We start from the raw sequence: 22900 nt of genomic DNA, 5'->3' as shown, positions 1-22900 counted from the left end.
TGTGTGCCTGTTCCAGCTTTAGACATCACCAGCCTGATGTGCAGTATTTATTTGACTTGCTGACTGTGCTGCTGCAGAAAAGGCACCGTTGCTTTCCAGGAGATGCCAATGGGTGATGCAAACAAGAAGGGTGTGAAGGTGAAACAGGGCTGGAGCTGTGTTTGCCTGGCACTGGTGCTTGTCAGCGCATGGCACTTGTAGGAGCCCATTCATACCTGGACCAGTAGGGTCCAGGGCTCCCCTGCAGCTTGCATCCTTGCAGGGGAAGAGGGCTCAGGGCTGTGCAAAGGACAGTGGTTGTGCCTTACAGAACTAACCCTGACATCCTGGGTAGGATGGTCTCAAGAAGACCAAGCCATAGATGTCCCCATGCAATGCCAGGGGTATGAGGCTCTGAACCCCAGCTTTGGCAAACAGGATTCCTGATGAGGAGGGAAAACTTTGCCTGCAGGAACTTGACAACTGCTCTTCCCTGTGGACAGCTCATCATCCCCAGGACCTCCTGAACCACAGGCAGAACACACTGTGGTGTGCAGAGCCACAGGGCCCTGAAGCTTTTCCAGATTCAACTGCTACACTAAGCTTTTAAATAGAAGTAGGGAAGGAGCTCAGAAAGCCCAGCTGATGGGAAAATCCCAAAGCGCATGGTCTGCAGCAGCAGCACTCAGCTCCCCTCCTGTGAGTTAATCTCCCAGCCCCGTCACCAGCAGTCGATGTTTCCCGATTCTCCCCCAAAGTGAAGCAAATATTTATTAACACGTATAAGGGGTGGCAGGTACTTTGAAATTCACAAAAGAAACGCTGCTAACTGATCAGGAACAAACAACCATTGAAAACACCCACCCACCCACCACCAATAGAGGCAAACCGAGTATCAATCACATCTGAGAATCACCGAAAATTGAAATATTGAGCACGCATGATGCCTTCACTGGTTCATCCTTCAGAGCCACTCTGAAGTCCTCAGGTTGCTCCAGGTAATCTTCAAAGCAGAACTCCACGATACCATTACACGTGTAATAATTAGTGACTCAGGTGAAATATTCATCAGCAGTATCACTTCTCAGTTAAGATTTTCAGCTGTGTTGAGGTGCAAGAGCTGCTTGGTGGAAATCAAGCTTGCTGAGAGCCTCAGGTCTGTAGGGATCCGTGTGGCTCCTGCGACTGTGAGGGTATGGTGGTCTGGTGGGGACCCTGAGAACATGGTGATGATTGAATGGGGCCGTGGGGACAACCAAGAACACAACAGCGTAAGTGGGGACACCAACAGCAAGGCAGCGTCTGCATGGGGCAGTAGAGACACCGAGAACACATTGGTGTCTGAGTGGGGGAATGGAGACACTAAGGACACAAAGATGTCTGTGGGAACACCAAGAACACAGCAGTGTCCGTGTTGTGCGGGGGCACACCGGCAGCGCAGCGGTGTCTGTGTGGCGATGTGGGGACACCAAGGACACGGTGACATCTGAAGGGACACCAAGAGCACGGTAGTGTCCGCATGGGGCTGTGGTGACCCTGACAACGTAGCAGCATCTGCGTGGAGCCTGAGGACACCAAGGGCGCGGCGGCGTCTGTGTGGAGATGCGGGGGTACCAAAAGCACAGCGGCGCCTGCGGGGACACGGAGGAGGGGGCGATGCCTGCACGGGGCTGGGTGCCACGGGGGGCACAGCGCTGCCCTGTGGGGCCCGGGCACCCCGAGGGCAGAGCGGGGCCCTTCCGGGCGCACCCCCGGGGCTCCCTCGTTGCCGCCGCGGCCGCGCTCCCGGTCCCGCAGCGGACATGCGCGGCGGGGCCGCCCTCCCGCGCTCGCTCTGCCTCGCCTCGCCCCGCGCCGTGCAGCACCGCGGACAGCGCCCGCGCGCGCGGGGCGGGGCGAGGCGAGGGCGGGGCGGCGCGGGGGCGCGCTGAGGCGCGGCGGCGAGCGGAGCCGGAGCCGGGCAGAGCCGCGCCGAGCGGAGCCAGCGCAGCCCAGAGCCGGCCCGGCCGAGCCCCGCCGCCGCCGCCGCGATGCTGGACCCGTCGTCCAGCGAGGAGGAGTCGGAGGAGCTGGTGGAGGAGGAGAGCGGGAAGGAGCCGCTGGCGCCCGCCGCGGCGCGGCTCTCGCCCAGCCGCCCCTGCGAGGGCCCGGGCAGCGGCGGCGGTGCGGGCGGTGGGAGCGGCGGGGGGCTGCAACCCGTGGGGCGCAGCAGTGGTGCGGCGCGGCCCGCCAGCCCCAGCCCCTCGGTGGCCAGCGAGAAGGAGAAGGACGAGCTGGAGCGGCTGCAGCGGGAGGAGGAGGAGAGGAAGAGGAAGCTGCAGCTCTACGTCTTCGTCATGCGCTGCATCGCCTACCCCTTCAATGCCAAGCAGCCCACCGACATGGCCCGCCGGCAGCAGAAGGTACCGCCGTGCGTGCTGCCCTGCCCTGCCCTCCTGCGTGCACGGCCGGGCCCGGCCTCCCGTGCCCGTATCCCCATCACTCTGCCTGCCCCTGTCCTCCTACTCCGTGTCAGCAACCTTCCCCTGCCAGCTCCCCTAGCTACCCTTGTGTCCCCTGCTTACCTACTCCCCTGAATATCCTCCTGCCCCTCTGTTCCTCCTCCTGCCCCCTTCTCTGTCCTCCTCCCAACCAGCCCCATGCAGACACTTCCCAGGCCTGCACCCGTCCAGGCATGCCAAGGGCAACCCCAGTGCAGGGCACCTTGCCCTGTACCGGTGGGGTCTGCAAGCAGCAGCTTTGTTCTGGGGTGCAAGGAGTTCCCCCCCAGTGTCACCCCTGTATGCTGCTCCCCTCCGTGGTCTCCAGCACGGAGCCAGTGCGGTGACATATGGCACTGCTCCTAGTTATGCAACGTCGGGAGTCAGGAAGTTTGGGATGTTGGCCATCTAAAGGCTGTTGGAAGGAGAGAAATGGGCTACAATGCTGGGGAACACCAGGCACATGCTCTTGCAAAGGGACTCTGCAACTCCGTGCTCGCTGCAAAGTTTGCTTAACTGGGAGTGCCAGCGCTGACTTGGAGTTACTGAGTCTCATGTCAACTTCTTGCAAGTGTTTATGTGCGGGGAGCTCCCTGACGCTGGCTTCCTGGCAAAATGTGGCAGCAGAGCTTTGTGATGAAGTCGCTGCCACAATCCTGACTCTTCCTCCCCGAGTACATCACCGCAGCAGGGCTGTGTGCTGCTCCAGGCAGAGGCTGGGCAGGAGTCTTTCACCGGAGCTCCTCATCCCAAGGAGCTGTTTTGGAGCTTGTTTCTTTGCTGAGGCAAAAGCTCATGGGCCAGGGTAGAAATTAACTTTCTCTAAAATGTGGGTACAGGCACCTTTGAGTCAAGTAACGGTCAACTTCTCCCTGTGGCAGCCAGAGTTAGGTCAGTGATGGGATGTAGTTGTCGGGAGTGGATAGCTGATTTGTTGTCTCAGTTGAGTTCCTTAGACTGCAATTTTAGCCTTGGTACTGTTCTGTGTTCACAAATGACCTTTGCAAATCAGGCAGACTCCTGGATGTATTGATGCAAACGACATTCAGTTCTGCTACACCACAGGACTATTATTAGTCACTGCAACATACGGAGGTAGGAAAGTGTATCCGTACTGCATATAGTTTAAAGGCAATATAGGACAATCTGGTGTTGCTGGAAGGTGGAATGAGCTGCTTTTGTTTGCTGAGCAAAGTGCATAGCTGAAAATATAGCTAGGTTTGGAGGCTATATATATCTATTCTTTTTTGTCTACAACCTTTTTCAATAGATTGTGCATTTTCAAAGTCATCTTGGCTTTTGTTTCTTATGCAATTTCTTTGTGTTAAGATGATAGCTTTAAAGTAATGGTTGGTTTTGCAGAAATTGAAACAAGCTCTGCAACTGTTTCTCACATAGAAGTGAACTGAGATTGAAAAGGACTTTTTCCACAGGAGCAGGCAGCATGTTAGTGGTCTGGAGAAGAGTGGCTGGGAAGAAGGGTGATTTGTAGTCCATGAAATCAAAATGCTGCCCTGTAAAGGGACAGAAGAGGGGAGGGAAAGACAAAAAGGGGGGAATAAAGTACAGGTGAAACAAGGAAATGAGGAGTAATGAGACAAATGATCAAGTGGCAGCAGTACCCAACGGAGTGGGGAAATTACACAGGATCTTGTGAGGAAATAATCCATTTGCTGTGAAATTAAGAGTGTAGGGAAATGCTTCTGCCTTATTTATGCAAATAACTAACAGAGGTGTGTCTCAGGGGCTGACCGTGTGCCATCAAACTTAACAGTGGGATGGAATTGGGAAAGCTAAATTTAACTTGACAACACAAGTCAAATTGAATTCACCCTTTTAAAGGTGAATTCAGTCTGGGTTTTCGTCTTCTGGATATCCCTATATTCAGTTGTCATGCCGGGAGTAAATCCCAACACTCTTTCCTTAACCAGTACTTCCATTAAAGTCAACTAAAGCACTGCTGGAGCGTGGAGTTTTCATGTGCTCCTCTGCTTTCCTTGTGCATCTCTCTGACAAAGCCCATCCTTCCTTTTCTGGCTCAAGGGGGACCAGGGAGTGAAAGTGTGGGACTTGTTCCCTCTTCTATCATGGTTTAGTGTGATGTGTCCCGGCCCATGGCAGGGGGGTTGGAACTGACTGATCTTAAGGTCATTTCCAACCTTAACCATTCTATGATTCGACGGTGGCTCTGCCAGGTTGAATGGTCTCTGTGGGTACTTTGTATATTGTTGGGCCTTTGGTCATGATGGAAATACCAGGTGCTTCGAGACTCACCAGGGTGGAGCAAATGTATTTTGCTTCTCAGGGGAAAAATGGGAGAAACAAAGCAGGTTTTGGTTCTGCACTGATGGGAGTTGTTGCCTCCGTTTCCTCATTAGTAGAGGAGGGATAAACCCCTTCCTTCTCCATGTGCCATTTGCCTCTGCACTCTCACAGTCTGCCACTTGCAAGGGAAAGGTTTCATCTTCTGAGTAAAGCAAGCAATTGATTTTGTTGCAGTCGCAGCTTCCCTGGGCTGAAGATCCCTGTGGTACCTCCCCTTGAGGTGTGTAATCCTCCCTCCTTGATCCTGCAGCGCTGCTCTATCAGAGCTGGCTGGTGCCCTGAGCCCCAGGGGGTTACAGCAGTGTAATGCGCAGGCACCACAGGTACCAGTTGTGTAGCAGCATGCCTGTGTGTAGTGCTGGGGAGCTGGAAAGTGCAGCCTGGTCTTTTACAGTGCTTGCAAACCACCTTGGAATAAAGGAAAGGGTGTACTTAAGGTACTGTTGCAACAGAAAGATAATTACGTGTGGTTTCATAAATTATAATGTATACAAGAGAGAAGAGAGCAGTGGAAATATGTGAATGGATGGGTATGTACTGTACATGGCATGACAACATTGCATGTTTACTCTAGTAACAAACTCTGTTTCAGAACTCAAGCTAAATTCAAGCAAATGCCACTCAGAGCTAATGTTTTTCTGATCCTGACACCCTGGAAGTTTCAGCAACAGAGTAAAAATTGTTTCTTAGATCAGTGTGTTCAAGCCTACGCTTCTGCTTCAGGTTTATCTTGATGTTTATGTAGTAGGGCTTCACTTGGGTAACTACACATCTGTGGTGTCTAGCTGTAAGTTTTTATTTACAACTTACTAGTATTGTTTCTTAAGGGGAAAAAAAGGTGGGCTTATTACATACCTGCCTGTGCTGTCTTACTTCCCACTTAGGTTTCTTTTTTAAGCCACCACTGAATTCCAGGCACATTTGACAGGCAGATAACTGTCTGCAAGATATTCGTCCCTTAAAAGCTTGGTGAAAATAGGGGCATCTGTATTTATCTCCTACTCCAGGTGGGAGGAAGGAGGCTTTGTGCAGACAGCCCTTACTAGACACTGGAGAGTCTGAGCAAGAGACTTACTGAGTGGGTGGCCCCAGAGGAAGAGCTCCCATTGGACCTTATACCTTTCTGGACACTGAAGGCTCCAGCCTTGAGATGCAGCTCAGGAGGAAAGCAGCTTTGCCAGCTCTGCTGTGTCTCAGAACAATGTGTTTCAATACCGCAGATGGCACTTAGCTTGGTAATTGCTTGCCCAGGATGTATTTAGTCTTTTCCCTTGCTCATGCTGACTTGTTGGAAGTAGAGTTGAGACAACTCTGTGCCTCTCCCTGCTTGATCCCAACTATCTGAAGCCTTTGGGAGGAGAGCTCAGCTGGCAGCCTGGGGGAGTCGGGCTATGTGTATGTCTCTGTAGTGATGCAGAACAAGCACCCTTGGATGTGGATTATACACCTGGCTAAATACCTCCAAAGCACGGCAGCCAAAAGGCACAGTGAACCCAGGAATTCGTGTTTGCTCACTCAGTATACCATAAACTTAGAGATCTTCTCCGTGTTATCACCAGCTGCTTGAAAACACTTGTTGGGAAAGGGGCAGCTGGAAGAACTCGCTAGGAGATGAAAAGTGGAGAGCCCGATAGGTCAGGCATCACTGCAGTTGTGCATCACCTGCTTTCATCCCTGCAGAATGAGGGAGCAGGCAGGCAGCATGTAGGAGAGTAAATCAGTTCCAAGCAGGATAAATGTGGGATGAAGTAAAGTTCCAGCTTAGTTGCAGATTACTGGAGCTACTCCTGGGAGAAGTGGCTTGTGATTTGGGTGCTTGTGTAAGCCTGTGGAATGACGTCAGGTGCATTAGCCAAATTCTCAGGCAAATTCAGCAAAGAGCTTAAGCTTGTGCTTTGCTAAATGGTGATTAATTTAAGCACGGTGCTTAATGCAGAACAAGTGTGAGGGATCAGAAACTCAGTTAAATTGGTTACGAGGCATCTTCAAGTACCACATTTCTGCCGTTTTGGCATGCATGCAGGTGCCATGAGGTAGGAAATAAAGTAGTGCAGACTTGCAAACAATCACTTCTTCCCTGTCATGGGCTTGGTTGTTGCTCTCCTTGTTTACACAACTTCTCTCTTAAAACCACCAAAACCTTGTTCTGGGACAGACCAGGACTCAGGTGGTGTTGGGACTTGCTGTAGCAGCTTTCTGCTGATGATGTTATGGTCAGATTCTGCTCTGCTGGCCCCAAGAAGCTATCCAGAGTATGTTTTTCTCAGTGCTGCAGGAGATGGGTAAAGATAATATTCTGCTTGTTTTCTCACTGTTCCTCAGTTGCTCTGTAGTGCAAGGAGATGCAAGGTCCAGGTAGGTCTCGAGCGTGAGCTGGACCCCATGCACAGCTCTGTAGTTACAGCAAAGCTTGCAAGATAATTATTAGCACTATACCCATAAAAACCTGGAAGATTAATTAGGGGCTGCTCAGCTTGGACATAGGCCATTGCCACCACCAAATGAATGTGGTGTGTGTGGCCGGGCTCTTGGCTAGAGCTGGCCTTGGGTCAGCTCTGTGCTAACCCTTAAGTGAAGATGAGCTCGCCTGTGTTTCACTGCTGTATGGAGAGCATTGCCGTGGGGAGGGAGGTCTTGTACATCTGAGATGCAGTGTTCCTTAGTACTGTGGAGTGCAGAATGTGGTCATTGTGCTCTAATTGTCTGGAGTCTGCAGAAAATGGTTATTTTCAGTTTAAAAACATATCATATATTTTGCCAGTGCCTTATCTTAATTTAATTCTGGGAGATATTAAATACCTGTCATACTTTGGCTATTTATACGCTTGCAGTTTATTGCATTGGGATGCAAGTAATTAAATAGGCTGTGAGCTTGGTCTGTGCAAAACTTTGCAGTTCCTGATCCATAGCCTGACAATTCAGTTACTGTGGCACCTCTTGGGCTCCTGTGAACTAAGAATGGAGAAGACTTATCAGATTGTGCAGTTCCAAGCCCTGTCCTTTCCAAAAAGTATTGTTTATGGCCAGGCTTTACATAGTCTAGACGCTTTCCCCGAAGCACTTTGCCTTTTGCACAACTTGTAATTCCTTCTGCTGAGTGATGAGTCACTTGTTCTCCGTTCACTTAAGCGGGAAGGGGCCAGCGAGTCATTTCCCTATGTAATTTTTTGTTAGCTGGAGAAGCAGTAATTTGTTTTTAGTGTGGTTCAGCAGTAGGAACTCGGCAATCACAACACTACAACTAGCAGTGCGTGTGTACAAACCCCTTACAGCTACTGCCAATGCTGTAGTCCAGGGGGCTACAAGGTAAGCATCCTGTTTCTATTTAATGGTGTAAACCTGATTAATATGTTAAGACTAATCAATATAGTATCATCAATAAAGCTGTTGGTTGGTGTTGATGTGAATGCAACTATAGTGGCTTCAGCAGTGCCAGGGGTTCACCCACAAAGTGATCTCTACGAACCACATATATTTTAGTGTGTCTTTGAAAACTAAGACTAACTAAAACACTGAAGTTCCCTTAAACAGCAAAGACCTCCCCTGATGGGGAGCAGGTCCTCTCTGTCACCCAGGAGGATGGGTGGCTTCTCAGGGGTGGGGTTTGATGAGTGGCCCCTCAAAGGTCTTCTCTTCCTGGAAATAGAGCAGGGTGAGGTGCAGGGGAAGGTGACACTTTGGTCACCAGCTCTTGATAAGCATGGTGCAGGCATGGAGGACAAGCAGGGTTCATCTCCTCACCTTGGTCACTCCCCAGCACAGGTGATAGCACTGGGTTCCAGAAGGTCAGAATTGGGCCACCCTTCCTGTAGGGCATGCTTTGAGGTCCAGCAGCAGGGTCTTCATGAGGGTGGGAGACGGGAGATGCAAAAGGTGGAAGGTTCTTGGATAGTTTCCCTGTGTCATGACCTTGTGGGTGCTGCAAAAAGTTACATGGAGCATCCTAACCTGGTGTTTGCTTTGGAAGAAGTTATTTGTGGTTACTTGGTGTGCTTTGAGTGGGTTTTCTTCTGGATTGGACATAATTCTTAGAATTGGGTGTAAGCGCAGTCACCGACTGTTAGACCTGAATGTGTGAGAGAGGTGTTTGAAAAGGTACTTTTAGTGATAATATTTGATCTTGTTTGTCTGTGATTCAGGCTGATAAAGTCAGGCATTGTCTAGAATTTAAACACCCGAGTCAAAATGTCATGCAAATGTTTATTCAGCTTGGGGTAAGCAATGCTGTGTCTGTAGTTGTCATAGGTCAAACCTGTCTGTAAGCTTGGGAGCTTGGACTTTTATTAGCATGAGTTATATAATGATGACATGAGGGGGACATTAGTACAGGCCACCTCCAGTATGGAGGGGCTGGAAAACTGCCCCAACATACAGCTTGGTGACTTGAACCATACAGCTTGGTGACTTGACCCATGTGCTTCAGGGCAGTTGTATGATCACAGCTACTCAAGAGCTGAGCATCTGCCTATACCCAAATGTTAGTGTTTGAGGAAACTTAATGAAATCTAAATTATCATGTGTTTTCTAGCCCACAGGGTGGGGAATTTCTAATGATGGTGCTGTGGTGTTTCTCTTAGGGGACTGGAGATGCTGTGTGCAGATCCTGAAGGAACCCCACTGACTTTGGTAGGACTTCGGGCTGATGCCCCAGTGCGTTTGTACAAATACCCTGGCAAACAGGCTGCACACTAATGATCCAGCAGTGGCCTTATGCAGAAGAAAGAAGCCCTGCACACAGCATAGCTGCAGCACTCTGGCCTGCTCACGCTCATCTCGCTTCCTTGGATTGGGGCTCAAAGTAGGTGTTTTGGCTCCCAATTGCCTGTCTGGTTCAGGGGAGGAAAGTAATAGGGAGAAAAGGCTATTTTCCAGGCTCAAACCATGAGGAACTACTGATAGAAGTTATTTGTTAATAAATGTCTTATTGAAACAATCTTGCACATTGTCTTGTGAAGAGCATCAGCAGAGTCTGCTTTAGCATCTAAATTTGATCCCAAACACCTGCTGAGCTGGAAAGGATGGCACTGGGACTTTGCAGATCCTGTAAGTTTGTAGTAACCATTGATGTCTGTTAGTTGCAATGTGTGTTTGTAGTCAGTGAGGTGTGGAGCACACAAGCTCCTGCAGGAAGCAATTCTCCTAGGGAATTTATCATGTTATCAGTCTAGCTGATGCTCAGTTGGCATTGCCCTGAGATGCAGAAGGCTGTGTGTTGGTCGTAGCCATGTGTTGGGATGCCCAAGATGGTAAAATCCTGCATACCAACACACAGCATTCCTCCCTTCTGTACCACAGGGAGCAACCCCTTGCTTTCCTTGGAGCTACTCAGAGAAGGGAATCAGTTTGCATCCATCAGGAGGGATGCAGGTGGGCGTGAGGGTTGTTTTGGAGCCTGGGGAGTCACAGCTGAAGTACAGGCTCTGTCTAGGAACAAGCTCCCTGCTGGTAGCACCATGGAGAGATAAAGGGACTTGGGTTGATATTTGGCTGTAAGAGAGAACACAAAGTGATGCTCCTAAATACAGCACTGTGCTCACTGGAGTAAGATACAATGTTAGCTCAACAAGGAGGCAGATTTGGGATAAAAACCTTATTTTTTCTGTTCTGTTGGCACTGCTGTTGATGCTGACGGGGCCTAGCTTTTGCAAGAAGGGGGTTTCACTTTGTCTGGCGTGCTGTGGGGAGGGTCAGCCTCTCTTGCACCTCAGCAGCAGAGGGTTTAGGCAGCTGGATGTTGATGCGGGCATCACACAAGCAGAACGTGAAGCAAAAGACACATTTTCCCGAAGATGCCAAATCCCCTTTCCTGATTCATCAAGAGGGCACAAACGCTTTGCATATCACACATGCCAAGTTTGTTTTCATTCCCTACGCCCCTAGATTTCCCCTCCCTCCCAACAGACTGCTCCTACCCTTCTCGCAACCAGAGATGACAGACTCATTGCTGCCTCAGAAGGAAGCTAATGGGGTGACGCAGCAGGAGCCAGCTGCTCCGCTACCTGCATGGTGACAATGCAAGGATGGAGGAAGGACAAAGCCAGCGCTTCCTCAGCCATAGGCAAGGCTATGTGTGTGTGACCCGCTAGCGGCGTGTGCTGCAGTAAACCAGTGCTGTGCCTCCCAGTGCCGGCACCACAGACCACCCTCTGCCAGCGAGACCTCTAGGCAGGAGCCATCTGCTGCTGTTATCTGGGGATGTGCAGCTGCCTGAGCTGCGCGGAGCTGTGTTTTGGTGCATAGCCAAGAGCTAGCTGGAGTTAGGACTGCGGAGACTGCGTGTGCTCAGGCATTCACGAGGGCAGAGCGGCTCCCAGGCGTGAGTTGGTGCCGATGCTCTCCCGTGGGAAGGAACGGGGAGCTGGGAAGGGCATCAGGCCTGGATGAAGGAATTTGGAACTGGGAAGTGACAGCTTTGCTTCATCTCTTTCCTTGGCCCTTTAGTGCTTCAGTCTACAAATTATCCCCTCCAGAAAGGGCATATGGGAAGGAGCCAGGGCAAGGAGGAAGGATTGCTTACAGCTCCCAGATGCAGCTGCGTTTCCCCACCATCCCTGCTGACATGGCCATGCAGGGATGATGAGGAGTAGTACTTTTCTAGCCTATAGATGTCTCAAGAAAGAACTGATGTCATCAGTAACTTGAGTTGATCATGTGGTGGTGATTTAGGTTGGCCAGAGATCTGCCTGGTACGATTTCTGCTCATTGGTGGGTTGGGGTGAGATGGATGCTTCTTTCTAAGGCTGTTTTGCATCCCTGCTGCTGAACTTTTGTATGGAGTTCCTCAAGCTCAGACCGCTGAAGCCTCTATTGCAAAGCTCCTTCTTGGTACATATTTCATGCAGAAAGATGTGTGATAGAAAATCTCCTTGTAAACTCTCTTCTCTCAGCTTCTGTCTTGCACCAGAATATTCCTGTTTGTGCAGAAGTCACCCCAAAAGTGAATCAGATCCTGCTGAACAGGACAGTCTTCCCACCACCTATTTATAGTGTGTGCAATTACCCTCCATGCATCTTGGAACTCTAATTGCCTTTTTATTGCTGTTTAGCAGTGTGTTAAAGGTTTTTGAATGCTCATGCCTTGTTTTCTCATTAGCTCTATTTATTCCTCCTTTGGCTCCCTTCCTCAACCTCATCAAATTTAGCATCGTCTTGCCTTCGGGGCCTTGGGCAGCTCTGCTGCTTCTTACTTCTTTTCGCATGTCCTTTCTCATGTTGCTGCTGCAGATGCTTTGTATTCCCCAGTCTTGTTGAGACGTGCTTTCAGGGCCCATCTCCTGGAAGGGGCTTTCTCCCTGCAGTGGTGCCCTGACAGTGATCCCTTTGCTGGGCAGGGTGGCTCAGACAAGGCACTTTGCATCAGGCAGGATTGGTTAGCGTGGCAAGGCTCCATGCAATTAGGAGTTGGTACATGATCTGGGACTGGGAAGTAATGGTCAAGAGTCTGGAGAGGGGCTGGTGATAACGACTGGGAGCTGATAAGCAAGGTGGGAGGCAGGGGCTGTAGCCTAAGGTTCCCTGCATGGGTTTGTTTTGTCAGGGTGGCCCAGGAGCTGCTGTGTCGCCAGTGGTCCTCACATAGAATAACAGACTGGTTTGGGCTGGAAGTGATGTTAAAGACCATCCAGTCCCAACCCCTGCCACAGGCAGGGACACCTTCCACTAGAGCAGCTTGCTCCAAGCCCCTGTGTCCAACCTGGCCTTGAACACTGCCAGGGATGGGGCAGCCACAGCTTCTCTGGGCACCCTGTGCCAGCGCCTCAGCACCCTCACAGGGAAGGATTTTTTCCTAATGTCTAATGTAAATCTTCCTCTCCGTCAGGTTAAAGCCATTCCCCCTTGTCCTGTCCCTACGTGCCTTTGTAAAAATCCCTCTTCAGATTTCCTGTAGGCTCCTCGTGGCACAGCCTGTCCCTAAAGCCAGTGTGTTGGGCTGGGGGCACATACAGCTGGTATCACTGGGACTACTTTGTTAATGCTCCATGTGTTTCCTGTACCTGTTTTGACCAGATGGCCGTTCTCTCTCTGATAGCCAGGACAACATGGGCTTTGTGCTTGTGCAGTGCCTGGCACCCTGGCTGGGTAACTGGGAGCCAACAGATGCCTGGGTTTGTCTCTTAGTCTTTGAGTGCAAAGTCCTCTTTGATGTTATTTGCTTTATGTTTTAGCCTTGTTGTGTGGCATTTCCATAGCTCAAATTAATTCATTTATCCCCTGAGGTGCTTGCTTGCTCACAGTTGTCCAGAACTTTATTGCCCTCCTCTTGTGTACTGAGGAGCCCACACAACTCTGAATCATCAGTAAATGTAATCACAGTGCTTGATGTTTGTTCTTCCAAGTCCGTGATATATACAATAAATGAAACTAGTCTTAATACTGATCTGTGCCTCCCCTTTCCAGCACTTGTTCTGTTCCAAAATGCTTCCTTCGCTGCGTACAGCCCCACCACTCGATCCTAACAGCATTCCTATTGACTGGAGAGATTAATATTTTATGCAAAATCATATCTAAAGCTTTCTCGTCCTATGGGTAATTTATGGCCAGAGGTTGCTCCCAGCAACCTTAGCACATCTGCTAAGCGTGGTGTCAGCTCAGTGAGGACTTGGTGACCAGGCTGAGTTAAATAACCTGTGGCACTCTGCAGGCTGAGGGCTCAGCATCCTCACCCACGGGCTCCAGCCAAGTGCGGGGGGTTCATTAGTCAAAGAGATAATTACTGAGCTGAAACAGGGACTGGGGCATCCTGGTCTCAGAGGGTTTGCTGCTTCGGGTTCTGTGTGCTCCCGGGTGAAAGCAGAGGCAGAGCTTAGCGGTTGGGCTCTGGCTGTGGGCTCAGCTCCCTGCTTGCTCCTTCACAAGCTCGCACAGTTCTCCAGATCTTTCTCAAGCTGCTGTCAATAAAAAGGTGATGAAAATATTTCTCCTTGCTCTGTAGAGCACTGGAAGTCAGTGAGAGTTATGAGGTGCTGAGTTAATTGCTCAGAGCAGGATTCTCAGGTCCCTGGGAGCACTTGGATGGGACCTGGTGAGAATGGGTCTGCTGTAACTCACATCAGACACTGAGCGTCCACGAGCCACCCCTTCAGCTTCCTCTGTGTCCTCCGAGCAGCTTCTACAGCTGCCTCCTCTTATAATAAGACAGTTAATAGTTTTGCATAATTCATGCCTGCAAGTTGTATGCACTTGATGACAGGAGACGATGTTTAATTTACACACGTGGGGCTTCATACAGATTTTAACAGCTCTATGCACAACAGCCTGACACCCTTCCCTTCTCTCTGTGTTTGGAAGGTGTGCAGCAAGCTGCCTGGTGTCTGCAGCTCACTCCTCTGTCATCTCCTAAGCTTGCCTCACGTGCTGCTGTCCTTCAGCAGGGTGCAGCAGGGAAAGTTGCACTGTAATGCAGAAGCAGGATGGGAAAATCTTCACCCTTACTGCTCCACTTTTCTCTTTTAATGCTCCCAAAACCCAACTGCTCTATGAAAGGAAGGCAGCCTGGAGCGCTGAGCCTGGTTTTGCATTGCTGGGAGTCTGCGAACCGAGGCTCAGCTCCAGATGGGTGCTCTCTGGATGCACGCCCATGTACTCTGATTGCCCTTGCTTAGGGCGCTCTTGGTGCAAACCACGGCCTCCAGATGTTGGTCCTGTGCTGATGGCTATGGCTTGCAGGGACAACCAAAATGGGCCTAACAAGAGACTGGTATTTAAAGTAGTGTAATAGCTCAGCTGCCCCCTGTTTAAGCCTGTAGGAAAGAATCAGAGGTTTTATTCTTCTCCTGCTCCTATCAGCCAAATGCATAAGATTCAGTGGCCACTGAGAAGCAGATGGGTTGCTATTTCTGTGCCCTTTTGTTTGATTGCTGCAGGTAGGGAGGGAGTTACAGCTGCTCCAGTAGTGTGGCAAATCATCTCCATTTATCTTGTGGTGTTCTGCCTCGATGATGTCAGATGGTCTCTTTACATTGCATATATATTCAGACTAAGCAAATCACAGTGTTTTTCCCATTAAAATTTAATGATGAAAGATGACGCTGTAAGTGATTTATTTTCTTCTTTAATCAATTGTTTCATTTGCTGTATAACCCTCATGGTAATGATAATAATCTTTCCTTGCTGGGGCTCAGGAGAACAGATGTGCCTTTTGAATTTAGTTTTTCTTTTTACCTAGACAGAATCTTCCTTTTCCCAGCTCTGATTACTTGCTTTGCAATGCTGTGACCTATATTCAAGGTGAAACTTGTGATAAATATTTGCTTTGGGGAGGGAGGCACAACCATGGGTTTTGAGAAGATTAAGGCCTGTCAGGCAGCAACCCTCATTTCAATTAGACATCAAAATGCAAATCATCCATTTAGAGTAGGTCAAGGTGAGAGTAGAAAGGACTTTAATCCGTTCTGAGATCGAGTTGAAATCCTACTGTGCTTTAATTGTTCTTGGTCAGTTATGTTGGCTAGGAATCATAGACTCATGGAGTGGTTTGGGTTGGAAGGGACCTTAAAGCTCATCCGGTTCCAACCCTCTACCGTGGGCAGGGACACCTTCAGTAGACCAGGTTGCTCCAAGCCCCATCCAACCTGGCTTTGAAATGGTGTGGGGATAGCTCAAAAAAGCAGTAAAAGCGAGTAAATGCTTGGTATGGAGCAGGTAGGTGCTTGGGAGGCTTTTCTTCCCTTTGCTGGCTTTGAGATAGTGAGCAAGAGAGCTTGAATGGTAGAAGACTAGGAAATATTTTCCTACCCTCTGCTTGAAGAGATTAATTAGTTTTACAAAATGTAAATGGAAGATGATGTTTCTACTCTTTATTCTCCATTTTTCTGTTTCTCCTTCTGGCTTCTCAGGAAAACATTAATGAAAAAATTGGGGGTGAGAACCAGTAAAAAACGACCCTGTTGAAACCATGTGTACAAGGTCGTAGCTGTTTATGTAGCAAATCTCACAGGACTTGAGAAATGTCCTTGCTGTCGTCTTGTGCAATTTATCAAGGGTGTTTAAGGAGTCACAGCACTACTTTGCACCAGAGATGGCAACCAGTTAAACATCATGCATCTTTTTGTAGGCAGCTTGGGAGTCTAAGATTTGTAGATACAAGGCTCAGAAGCTCAATGTAAATAACAGAAATGTGAATTATGCAGCTATTTTCATAGCAAAACACTCAATTATGGTTGTGTGTAATCTTTGCACTAGAAAAACTGCTGTAGGCAGAGAAGCTCTATAAATGTCTGTGTTCTTGGGATCCGGACCTTGCCTAAAGGGCACCCCACATCACCCCCCTCCTGAGGGAGCTGAGCAGCCAGTGAGTCCTCCGTGTTGGCATGTTCGCCCTGACCCTATGGGTTTGGGGTGTTTTTGCAGGGCAAACCTTGGCATCGCTCTTGAGAGCTTCTTGGAGTCGGGGACCAAACTGAGGTGGGAAGGGCTACAAGCAGGGAGGCAGAGGCAAAGGAACAACCTTCTGCATCATGCGGGCTGCTGCTGAATCACTGTTTATGCTGTTTCTGTACCTGCTGACTCGAAGTGTGGAAATAGGGTGCCTCTATTTTTAGTTCTTACCTTGTGCATTCATGCACACGCACGCTGAAATTAGACTTCTAGTGATGGGAGCAGTTTCTTGCCTACACGGGAAAAGTATTTCAGAGTTGTGGCACAGTGAGGATTCCTGATTTCTGCTCTTCCTAATACTGTCTGCATGAGGAGAGAGTGGGGAGAGCTGCTTGCTCTGTGTGGTAGTAGAGTGAGGTGGACCCAAGTGCTGCAGAGCTGCCTCTGCCAACTGCAGTCCTGCCCCACTGCCTTTCTGGCATCAGAATTAGAGCTGCCAAATTCAATCTGTGTCTTGCTGGCTTCCATGACCCTCTCCTTTAGAGCTGTTTTGGTACCTAAATATGATCTGCAACTGCTGCAGCAGGACCAGGGTGTTTTGCTTTGCTGCTGTGAGTTTTTACTTGTCTTTGATTTCTTTTGCCCATGGCGTTGCGCACTGATACGAGTGGAGCGGTATCGAGCTCTATCCACAGAGGAGTAGGTCTGAAGATGAAATCAGCCCATTTGTGTTGACTGTTACCTGCTGCTATGGTTAACGGTGAAAACAGGCACTGCTTTTGCGTACAAGCTGGGACATTGAGGTGAGGTAAAGTGGTGACTTGTCAGTGGGAAAAAAAATCACATTGTTTTCATTAGGGCCATAACCTCATTTACTTTGTTAACGCTGCACGGAGCAGGAGCACACAGGTGATTGCTGGTGGAACATTCCAGTGAAAACAAGGCTTTCGCATCCTAGTGTATTGGGCTTGACAATGGCATTTTGGGAAGAGAAGAAGTGAAAAGTAAGTGCTTTGCTTTTAAATGGCTCTGTCATCCGTGTGGCAGCAGGTCTCTGTCGGTCTGTCCTCAGCTGCTGCAACTTCAAAACCCAGCCAGGATTCCCTAGAGCTGGTGAGATTATTTGACTAACTGATATTATTTAGAAGCTACATTATTCCCTCCCTGGTGTGCAGGGTGATGGTCCCTGCCACCAGAAGGCCTGGGAGTGGGTGCTGCTCCTCCAAATGCTGCGTATGGCAGTAGCAAACTGGTGTGAGTATTGTGTCCTGTGTGTACAGGTAGCACGGTGAAAAGTTTGTCAGAATTCCTGCCTTAAACCCCCTCTGTCCAAAACCTTAATACCATATTGTATTTGTATCTCTGATGTTCTTCCAGCTGCCCTCTAGGGTTTGCTGATGGGAGAAGATGGCAGGGGGAGACCCTGCTGCTCTTGGATGCTGAGCAGGGTTTGGCATCAGCTGGTGGGAATCGTGGCTTTGACTCCAAGATCTCTGTTCCTGGAAAGCCTGGTTGCTAAACTGCCATCTCCCAGCAGGTCTCGTATCCTAAACCGCTTGCAGCAGGCCCCGCATCAGTCTTGTTTTCCTCACCCAGCTTGTTCAGAGTCAATATCCAGAAACTAGCGTTGCCTCCAAATTCAGATCCATTTTTCAATAACCATTGACCATGCTGTAAGAGTTTGGGCTGTCCAGAGAGAATGACTTAGTCATTCTGGTACTCACTCCAGCCCAGTGATCTTTGATGTCTTTTGTGTCCTTTGCTGCCCTATGTCATTACAGTGCCTTGATACCTGCACCTGGGAGAGCATGGTGCCCTGTGAAACCCTCTCTGAGTGAGTTCCTCCACTCATTTCAGGGATGAAGTAGTCACTTTCATTGCTGCAGTGTGGTTTTCTGCCTCTGGATTTGCCCAGGGAGCTGTTGTACATTCGTTCCTCACTGTACACATAACCCTGGCTTTATCCTGGTAGGAAGAAGCCTGCTGCATTGTTCTGAAACTTTGCAGCAGGAAGGAGTTTTGTTTCTCATACTTCAGTGTGTTTTCCAGCCCAAATCGTGAGCTGTTTGCCAGAAGTACACACATGGGTATAAACCCATTGGCTTCATCTGGACTGGTTTTCCATGTGTTTGCAGCTGCCCTGTGGAAGAGCATCCCCCGTTTGTTCTGGAAACTTCCCATGGCAGAAGTGGGAAGAAAGGGAAGAGGGGAGCTGAGGAGAGGTGGGAGGAGGGTGCTTGTTTTGAAGGAGAAACACCATTTGCTGTGTTTCACCTGCCTGGAAAGAGACAAGAAGGGGTCCAGTTTGGGAATGAGGTAGAGCAAGGGATCAGTGCATCCCAAGGATGGGATACTGCTACCCAAGGGTATAGTGGGTATTGAGTGGGAACCAATCCAAATCCCTGGCCCGGGTGTTGGAGTGTGAGCCTTGTACCTAATGTTCTTGGTACTGTGATGCTGACGTGGAGAGATGTGTTCCTCCCCCGTGGTTCCTCCATTTAATAGAGAGCACCAGTGATCTTATTCCTGTCTCCTTATAGGAGCAGGCTTAGAGGTCTATTACTAAGTTTATACTGAAAAGCCTATTTGTTAGGTGGGTTTCCCTAAACTTTTTAGATACAGACCCATCATACCTCACTGCTTTGGATGAAAAAATACTGAAAATACTTAATGTCCTTTTTTCTGGACCCCAAACTGACACGCAAATCTTTTCTCTCCAAAGATATTTAAAACCAAGCGTCATGAGGCTGAAACTGTGTGCAAGGAGCTCCCAGTCTCCAGAATTATTCAGAGATTTGCATATCAGAAGGATGCTGAAACCAGTTGCCTTGAGCTTCAGTGGAAAAGTATTTGATGGTATGTGGTATCTTGCAGATACTTTCCCAGGCACCATCCTGTATCAGTGTACTTTTCCATCACTGATGCTATCAGTGGCCAGAGCTCTCTGCTTGGCTTATAGCCATGCTCCTATTTAAGAAACCAAGGCAAGGGGAAGAGAGGCTGAGAACAACCTGTGCAGGGAAGGTGCTTCTGAATCAGTGCTGGGCTCTAGCTCTTTTCTTATCATGGAAAGAGATGCCAGTGGCTGTGCTGGGAATGTTCTGATGTTCAACACAGGGTACGTGATGTCTTGTCAGGTACCTGCACAGAGGGTTTATGGGTCAATACCTTGTTATAGAAATCCATGTGTCTGGCTTGCCTTTCTGCTCTCTAATTGCCACCTCCTTGCTTCCTATCTGCATCCAGTAAGCAAGCTGCTGTGATAGTTAATTACTTTTCTGGGTTGAGTGCTGTATTATAGTCCGTTCTGTCAATACTAATTGTTTTATAGAAATATGAAGTACCACTTTCCCTTCCCTCCAAGGACTTTGAGATGCAATATGGGCTTTAATGATATCATTTGCCCTTCTGTCCAGCATGAGTAGGAAAATATGATCTCCCATTTGCGATAGGCACTTAAGGTTATCCGTTGAAGAGCCGTGAGCACTCTGCTTTTGGGGTCCTTTCTTGTGCCTCTCCAATAAAGCTCTTTCCTTGGTACCTTGCTGGTGGTGTGTATTTATAACTAATCAATCACAACCAAGATCAGAGCAATGACTGTCACTTATTCCTTAACTCCATTCCTTTCCTGGGTGGGGTTCCTCCTTGCTTTTCAACTTTTGGCTTAATACATAGGTTGTACAGAAGAGTAAGTAAATAAGAAGTGTCTGTAGATGGGCATCTCCTGAGAGTGCTCCCAGTAGTATGTGAGGATATTGCATGAGGGAAACTTCTTGTGCATGGAAAATGACAGCCCTTGGTGTTCAGTTTTATCTCTGCTTCCACTGGCTTTTGGTCAAGAAGAAACCACTGGTGACGGTTCTTTGCAGGGGGATTTATAATTTTGGATGTGTGTTTATTGCTCTGGAGTAAACACCAGATAAACCCACACTCATTCATAATTAAAGCAAAGTAAATTCAAATATGCCCCAGGTTACCCGATGTGTTTGCAATGACTAATGTTTTGAGGCTGTGCTCTGCTTCTCTTTGCCTCGCTGGAGGTTTTGCTGTTAGCTTTTGTCGTTAGCAGTGCTGCACAGAGCAGGATGAACTCCCAGGTGAGCACCTGAGATCTGGGCTAGCTGTTGTGCAGAGATGAAACAGGCAGCAGAGAAGGGCTCAGTGATAAAGGCCCTGCTACTGGGATGCTCCAGACTTTATCCCGACTGGTTTGTGTACCCACAGTTTCCTGCAGAAGCCTCCAAAAACTGAGATCCATGTGTGTGTGAGGTGCTGCTGTGATTTAAGAGACAGGGAAGGTTTGTTGCAGAAGGGTGGTTGGCAGAGTCATGTTCCCAGTGGGGCAGGGAGGATGAGAGGTGTCTTAGCCCTTCACTGCATAACACCTCTGGTGTGGCATGTGCCTCTGAGTTGCTCCACACAGCTGCAGATCCATGTCCTGGCACTCGGATCAGGGCTTCATCTGCTCTTGGCTGGTTATGCTGGGCAAAACGAGATGGGCTGTGTAGGAGGAGGGATGGGTGCAGGGATTGATGGCATTCCTCTGTCTTCCTAGGGATTCATGGAGCAGAACCATACTTAATTAGACTTGCTTTCAAAAAATAGTCGAACTTCTGTTGTTATCAGTGCTTCTCAATGGCAAGCATGGGAGGGCAAGCAGCCGTGGAAGTATCATAGACAGGGCTGAAAATACTCTGAGACTGGGGACTGGGAGGTGGGAATCTGATCCACAAGTTGAGCAGTAGTAAACAACTGCCAGCTATTCCCACCACATGCCATAGTGCTGGATGTCCTCGGTGCATCCTGGTCAGGCTGCCAATTCTTTGTTGGAAGTCTGAAACTGTTGAACGCAGGGCAAGACTCAGTGGCTGTCAATGCAAGCCATGAACCAGGAGGTGACACACTTCTGTCTCTGGAGCATATCCTGTGGGATTTGTAAACAAAGCTTACTCCAGTATGGACTGAACCTTTTCTTTATTCCATTAAAATGGGGGGACAAAATTAGCTTTTTAGACTTGGCCTCTATCTTCTTCACCTGTGTTGATGGCTGGGTGTTTCTGTGACCAGAGATTTGATGTTAGACTTGGAGTTCTCATGCAAGGACTTCCCATTCCAGCTCAGTGTTCTTGGTGACTTTTCTGCTGTTTTTCTGTGCAAGCGTTCAGCAAAGTTTGGTGTAAGGCTGCTGTCACCTGCAGAATGTCCTATTTTGTGACCTTAAACTTCATCCCAACTTCAAACCTGCTCTGTCAGGGGCTTGAGTGTCCTTGCTGTCCTGTCACCTGAGATTGTTGAAGTCTGCATGTAAATTGGTCTCTGAGAACAGTTTTTTGATCTCAGCCACAAATCTTATTATGGTTACATTAGGGAATGGAAGCACGAGAAGCCAGGTCGTTGTTTAAATGTTAGCATTAAAGGTCAAATTCAGTTGATCTTTAATCCTTTGACAGCAGCACTCTCCAGTCTCATACACCTGCAACTTCATGTGTGCCTACCAGGGCATCAGCAAGAGCTTAGAGATCAGGCGCCAGCAAGGCTGGGCTTCACATCTGGGACTTTTCTGGTGAGGAGAGGCAGGAACGTCTCTGCTTTCAGTTTGTTTTAGGATGAGAGCCTGGAGCTGCTGTTGCTTGGTAGGACCCAATGCTGCTGCTTTGTGCCCGCCATCAGTGAGATGCTGTGCACATTGTCCTTGGTGGGAGTGATGGCACCTCACTGTTTGGGACCAGCACCTGGAAACCCCTGGCAAAGCACCCACAGGTTTCAGTGGGAGTGGGGCCAACTTGAGGCTCTGGGACATGTGTATTGGGAGGATGTGGGGCCGCGTGCTTCAGAGGTAAAAGGCTCCCGTGCATGGACTTGGGGATGTGCCACTAAAGGTATCGTTGGTTTCATATTCATCTCCTGTGTTTGCAAATCTTGGCGTGAGCTGCAGGTTCTTCTGTTAGTGTTTTGAGGCGCTTTCCTTCAGTTCCTTATTAAAATGCATCTGTTTTTCCTCATTTGGAAAGATCATCTGTATCAAAAAGCTAATGATCACAATACCTGGCTCCCTTTTCCCCAACAAAGCTGACAGCAGTGATATAAATCATTATGTTGCTGATTGTAAAATTGCTACCTTCAGGCACGTCTTTATTTTAGGGTTGGATTTTTTGGCTGCCACAACTTACAAGAGAAAGACAGTTGGAAATACTCTTTTTAATACATAGTTTTCACAGCTCTCAAGTCTCTTTATCGAGTCAGGCTGCTGTGGCTGCCAGGCTGGAAAGAGCAGAAGATTAAAGTGCCTTTCTTTAATATGCAGCTGTGCATGTAAGTATATTGTGGCTTTCCTGAGGTAAGATAAAGTCATAAAGATTTCCTGGTGGGCTTTTGCATTGCTCAGCTATTGTGGTCCTTGCTGCAGTAGTCTATGAATATCCTTTCCTTGGGACTTTTTGCTCATCTGTTCTAAGCCCAAATCACATTCCTGCAGTTCCTAGTGTGGTTGTTGTGGGACTATGGACCTTCCTAGCACTGAGGTGCAGCAGCTCCAACAGAGCTGGGACATGCGGAGTCATGCTGGGAATTTGGATTTTAGTTGTTAGCTTTTAGAGTGAAATCACAACGGGGTTTTAATGCAGCATCATATGGAAACACTAAGGATTGGGGTTGTTTTGTTTTGGTTTTCCGTTTTAATGGATTTTATTTTCCTCCCACCTATGTGGGGAGATGGAAATACCTGTCTAGGAAAACCAGGAGCTGCAGAGAGTATCGGGAACGCCACCACCATCTGCCCACCTCCCAAACAGCCGATGTGT

At 48.8% G+C, this 22900-nt stretch overlaps 1 protein-coding gene across 7 annotated transcripts in view; it reads left to right on the top strand.

Annotated features, from left to right (window-relative positions):
* Positions 1 to 1911: 1911 nt before the first annotated feature.
* Positions 1912 to 22900, top strand: part of CADPS (calcium dependent secretion activator) — a 211788-nt gene continuing 190799 nt past the window's right edge. For 3 of the 7 annotated variants that reach the window (XM_061472883.1, XM_061472878.1, XM_061472876.1), the window contains exon 1: positions 1913 to 2381. In XM_061472883.1, coding sequence (XP_061328867.1) covers positions 2010 to 2381 — 372 coding nt within the window. In that variant the 5' untranslated portion in view covers positions 1913 to 2009. Of the gene's footprint in view, positions 2382 to 22900 lie in introns of all 7 variants that reach the window. The other 4 variants (XM_061472882.1, XM_061472881.1, XM_061472880.1 and 1 more) reach the window with 2 other exon arrangements.

This window comes from Pezoporus flaviventris, unplaced genomic scaffold (assembly GCF_033815535.1).
Source record: "Pezoporus flaviventris isolate CSIRO_AGI_PZ_B2104156 unplaced genomic scaffold, CSIRO_AGI_Pfla_v1 ptg000073l, whole genome shotgun sequence".
In the NCBI taxonomy this organism is placed as follows: domain Eukaryota; kingdom Metazoa; phylum Chordata; class Aves; order Psittaciformes; family Psittacidae; genus Pezoporus; species Pezoporus flaviventris.
The sequence above is the reverse complement of the archived record's forward strand: the minus strand, read 5'-3'. Positions and strand labels throughout refer to the sequence as shown.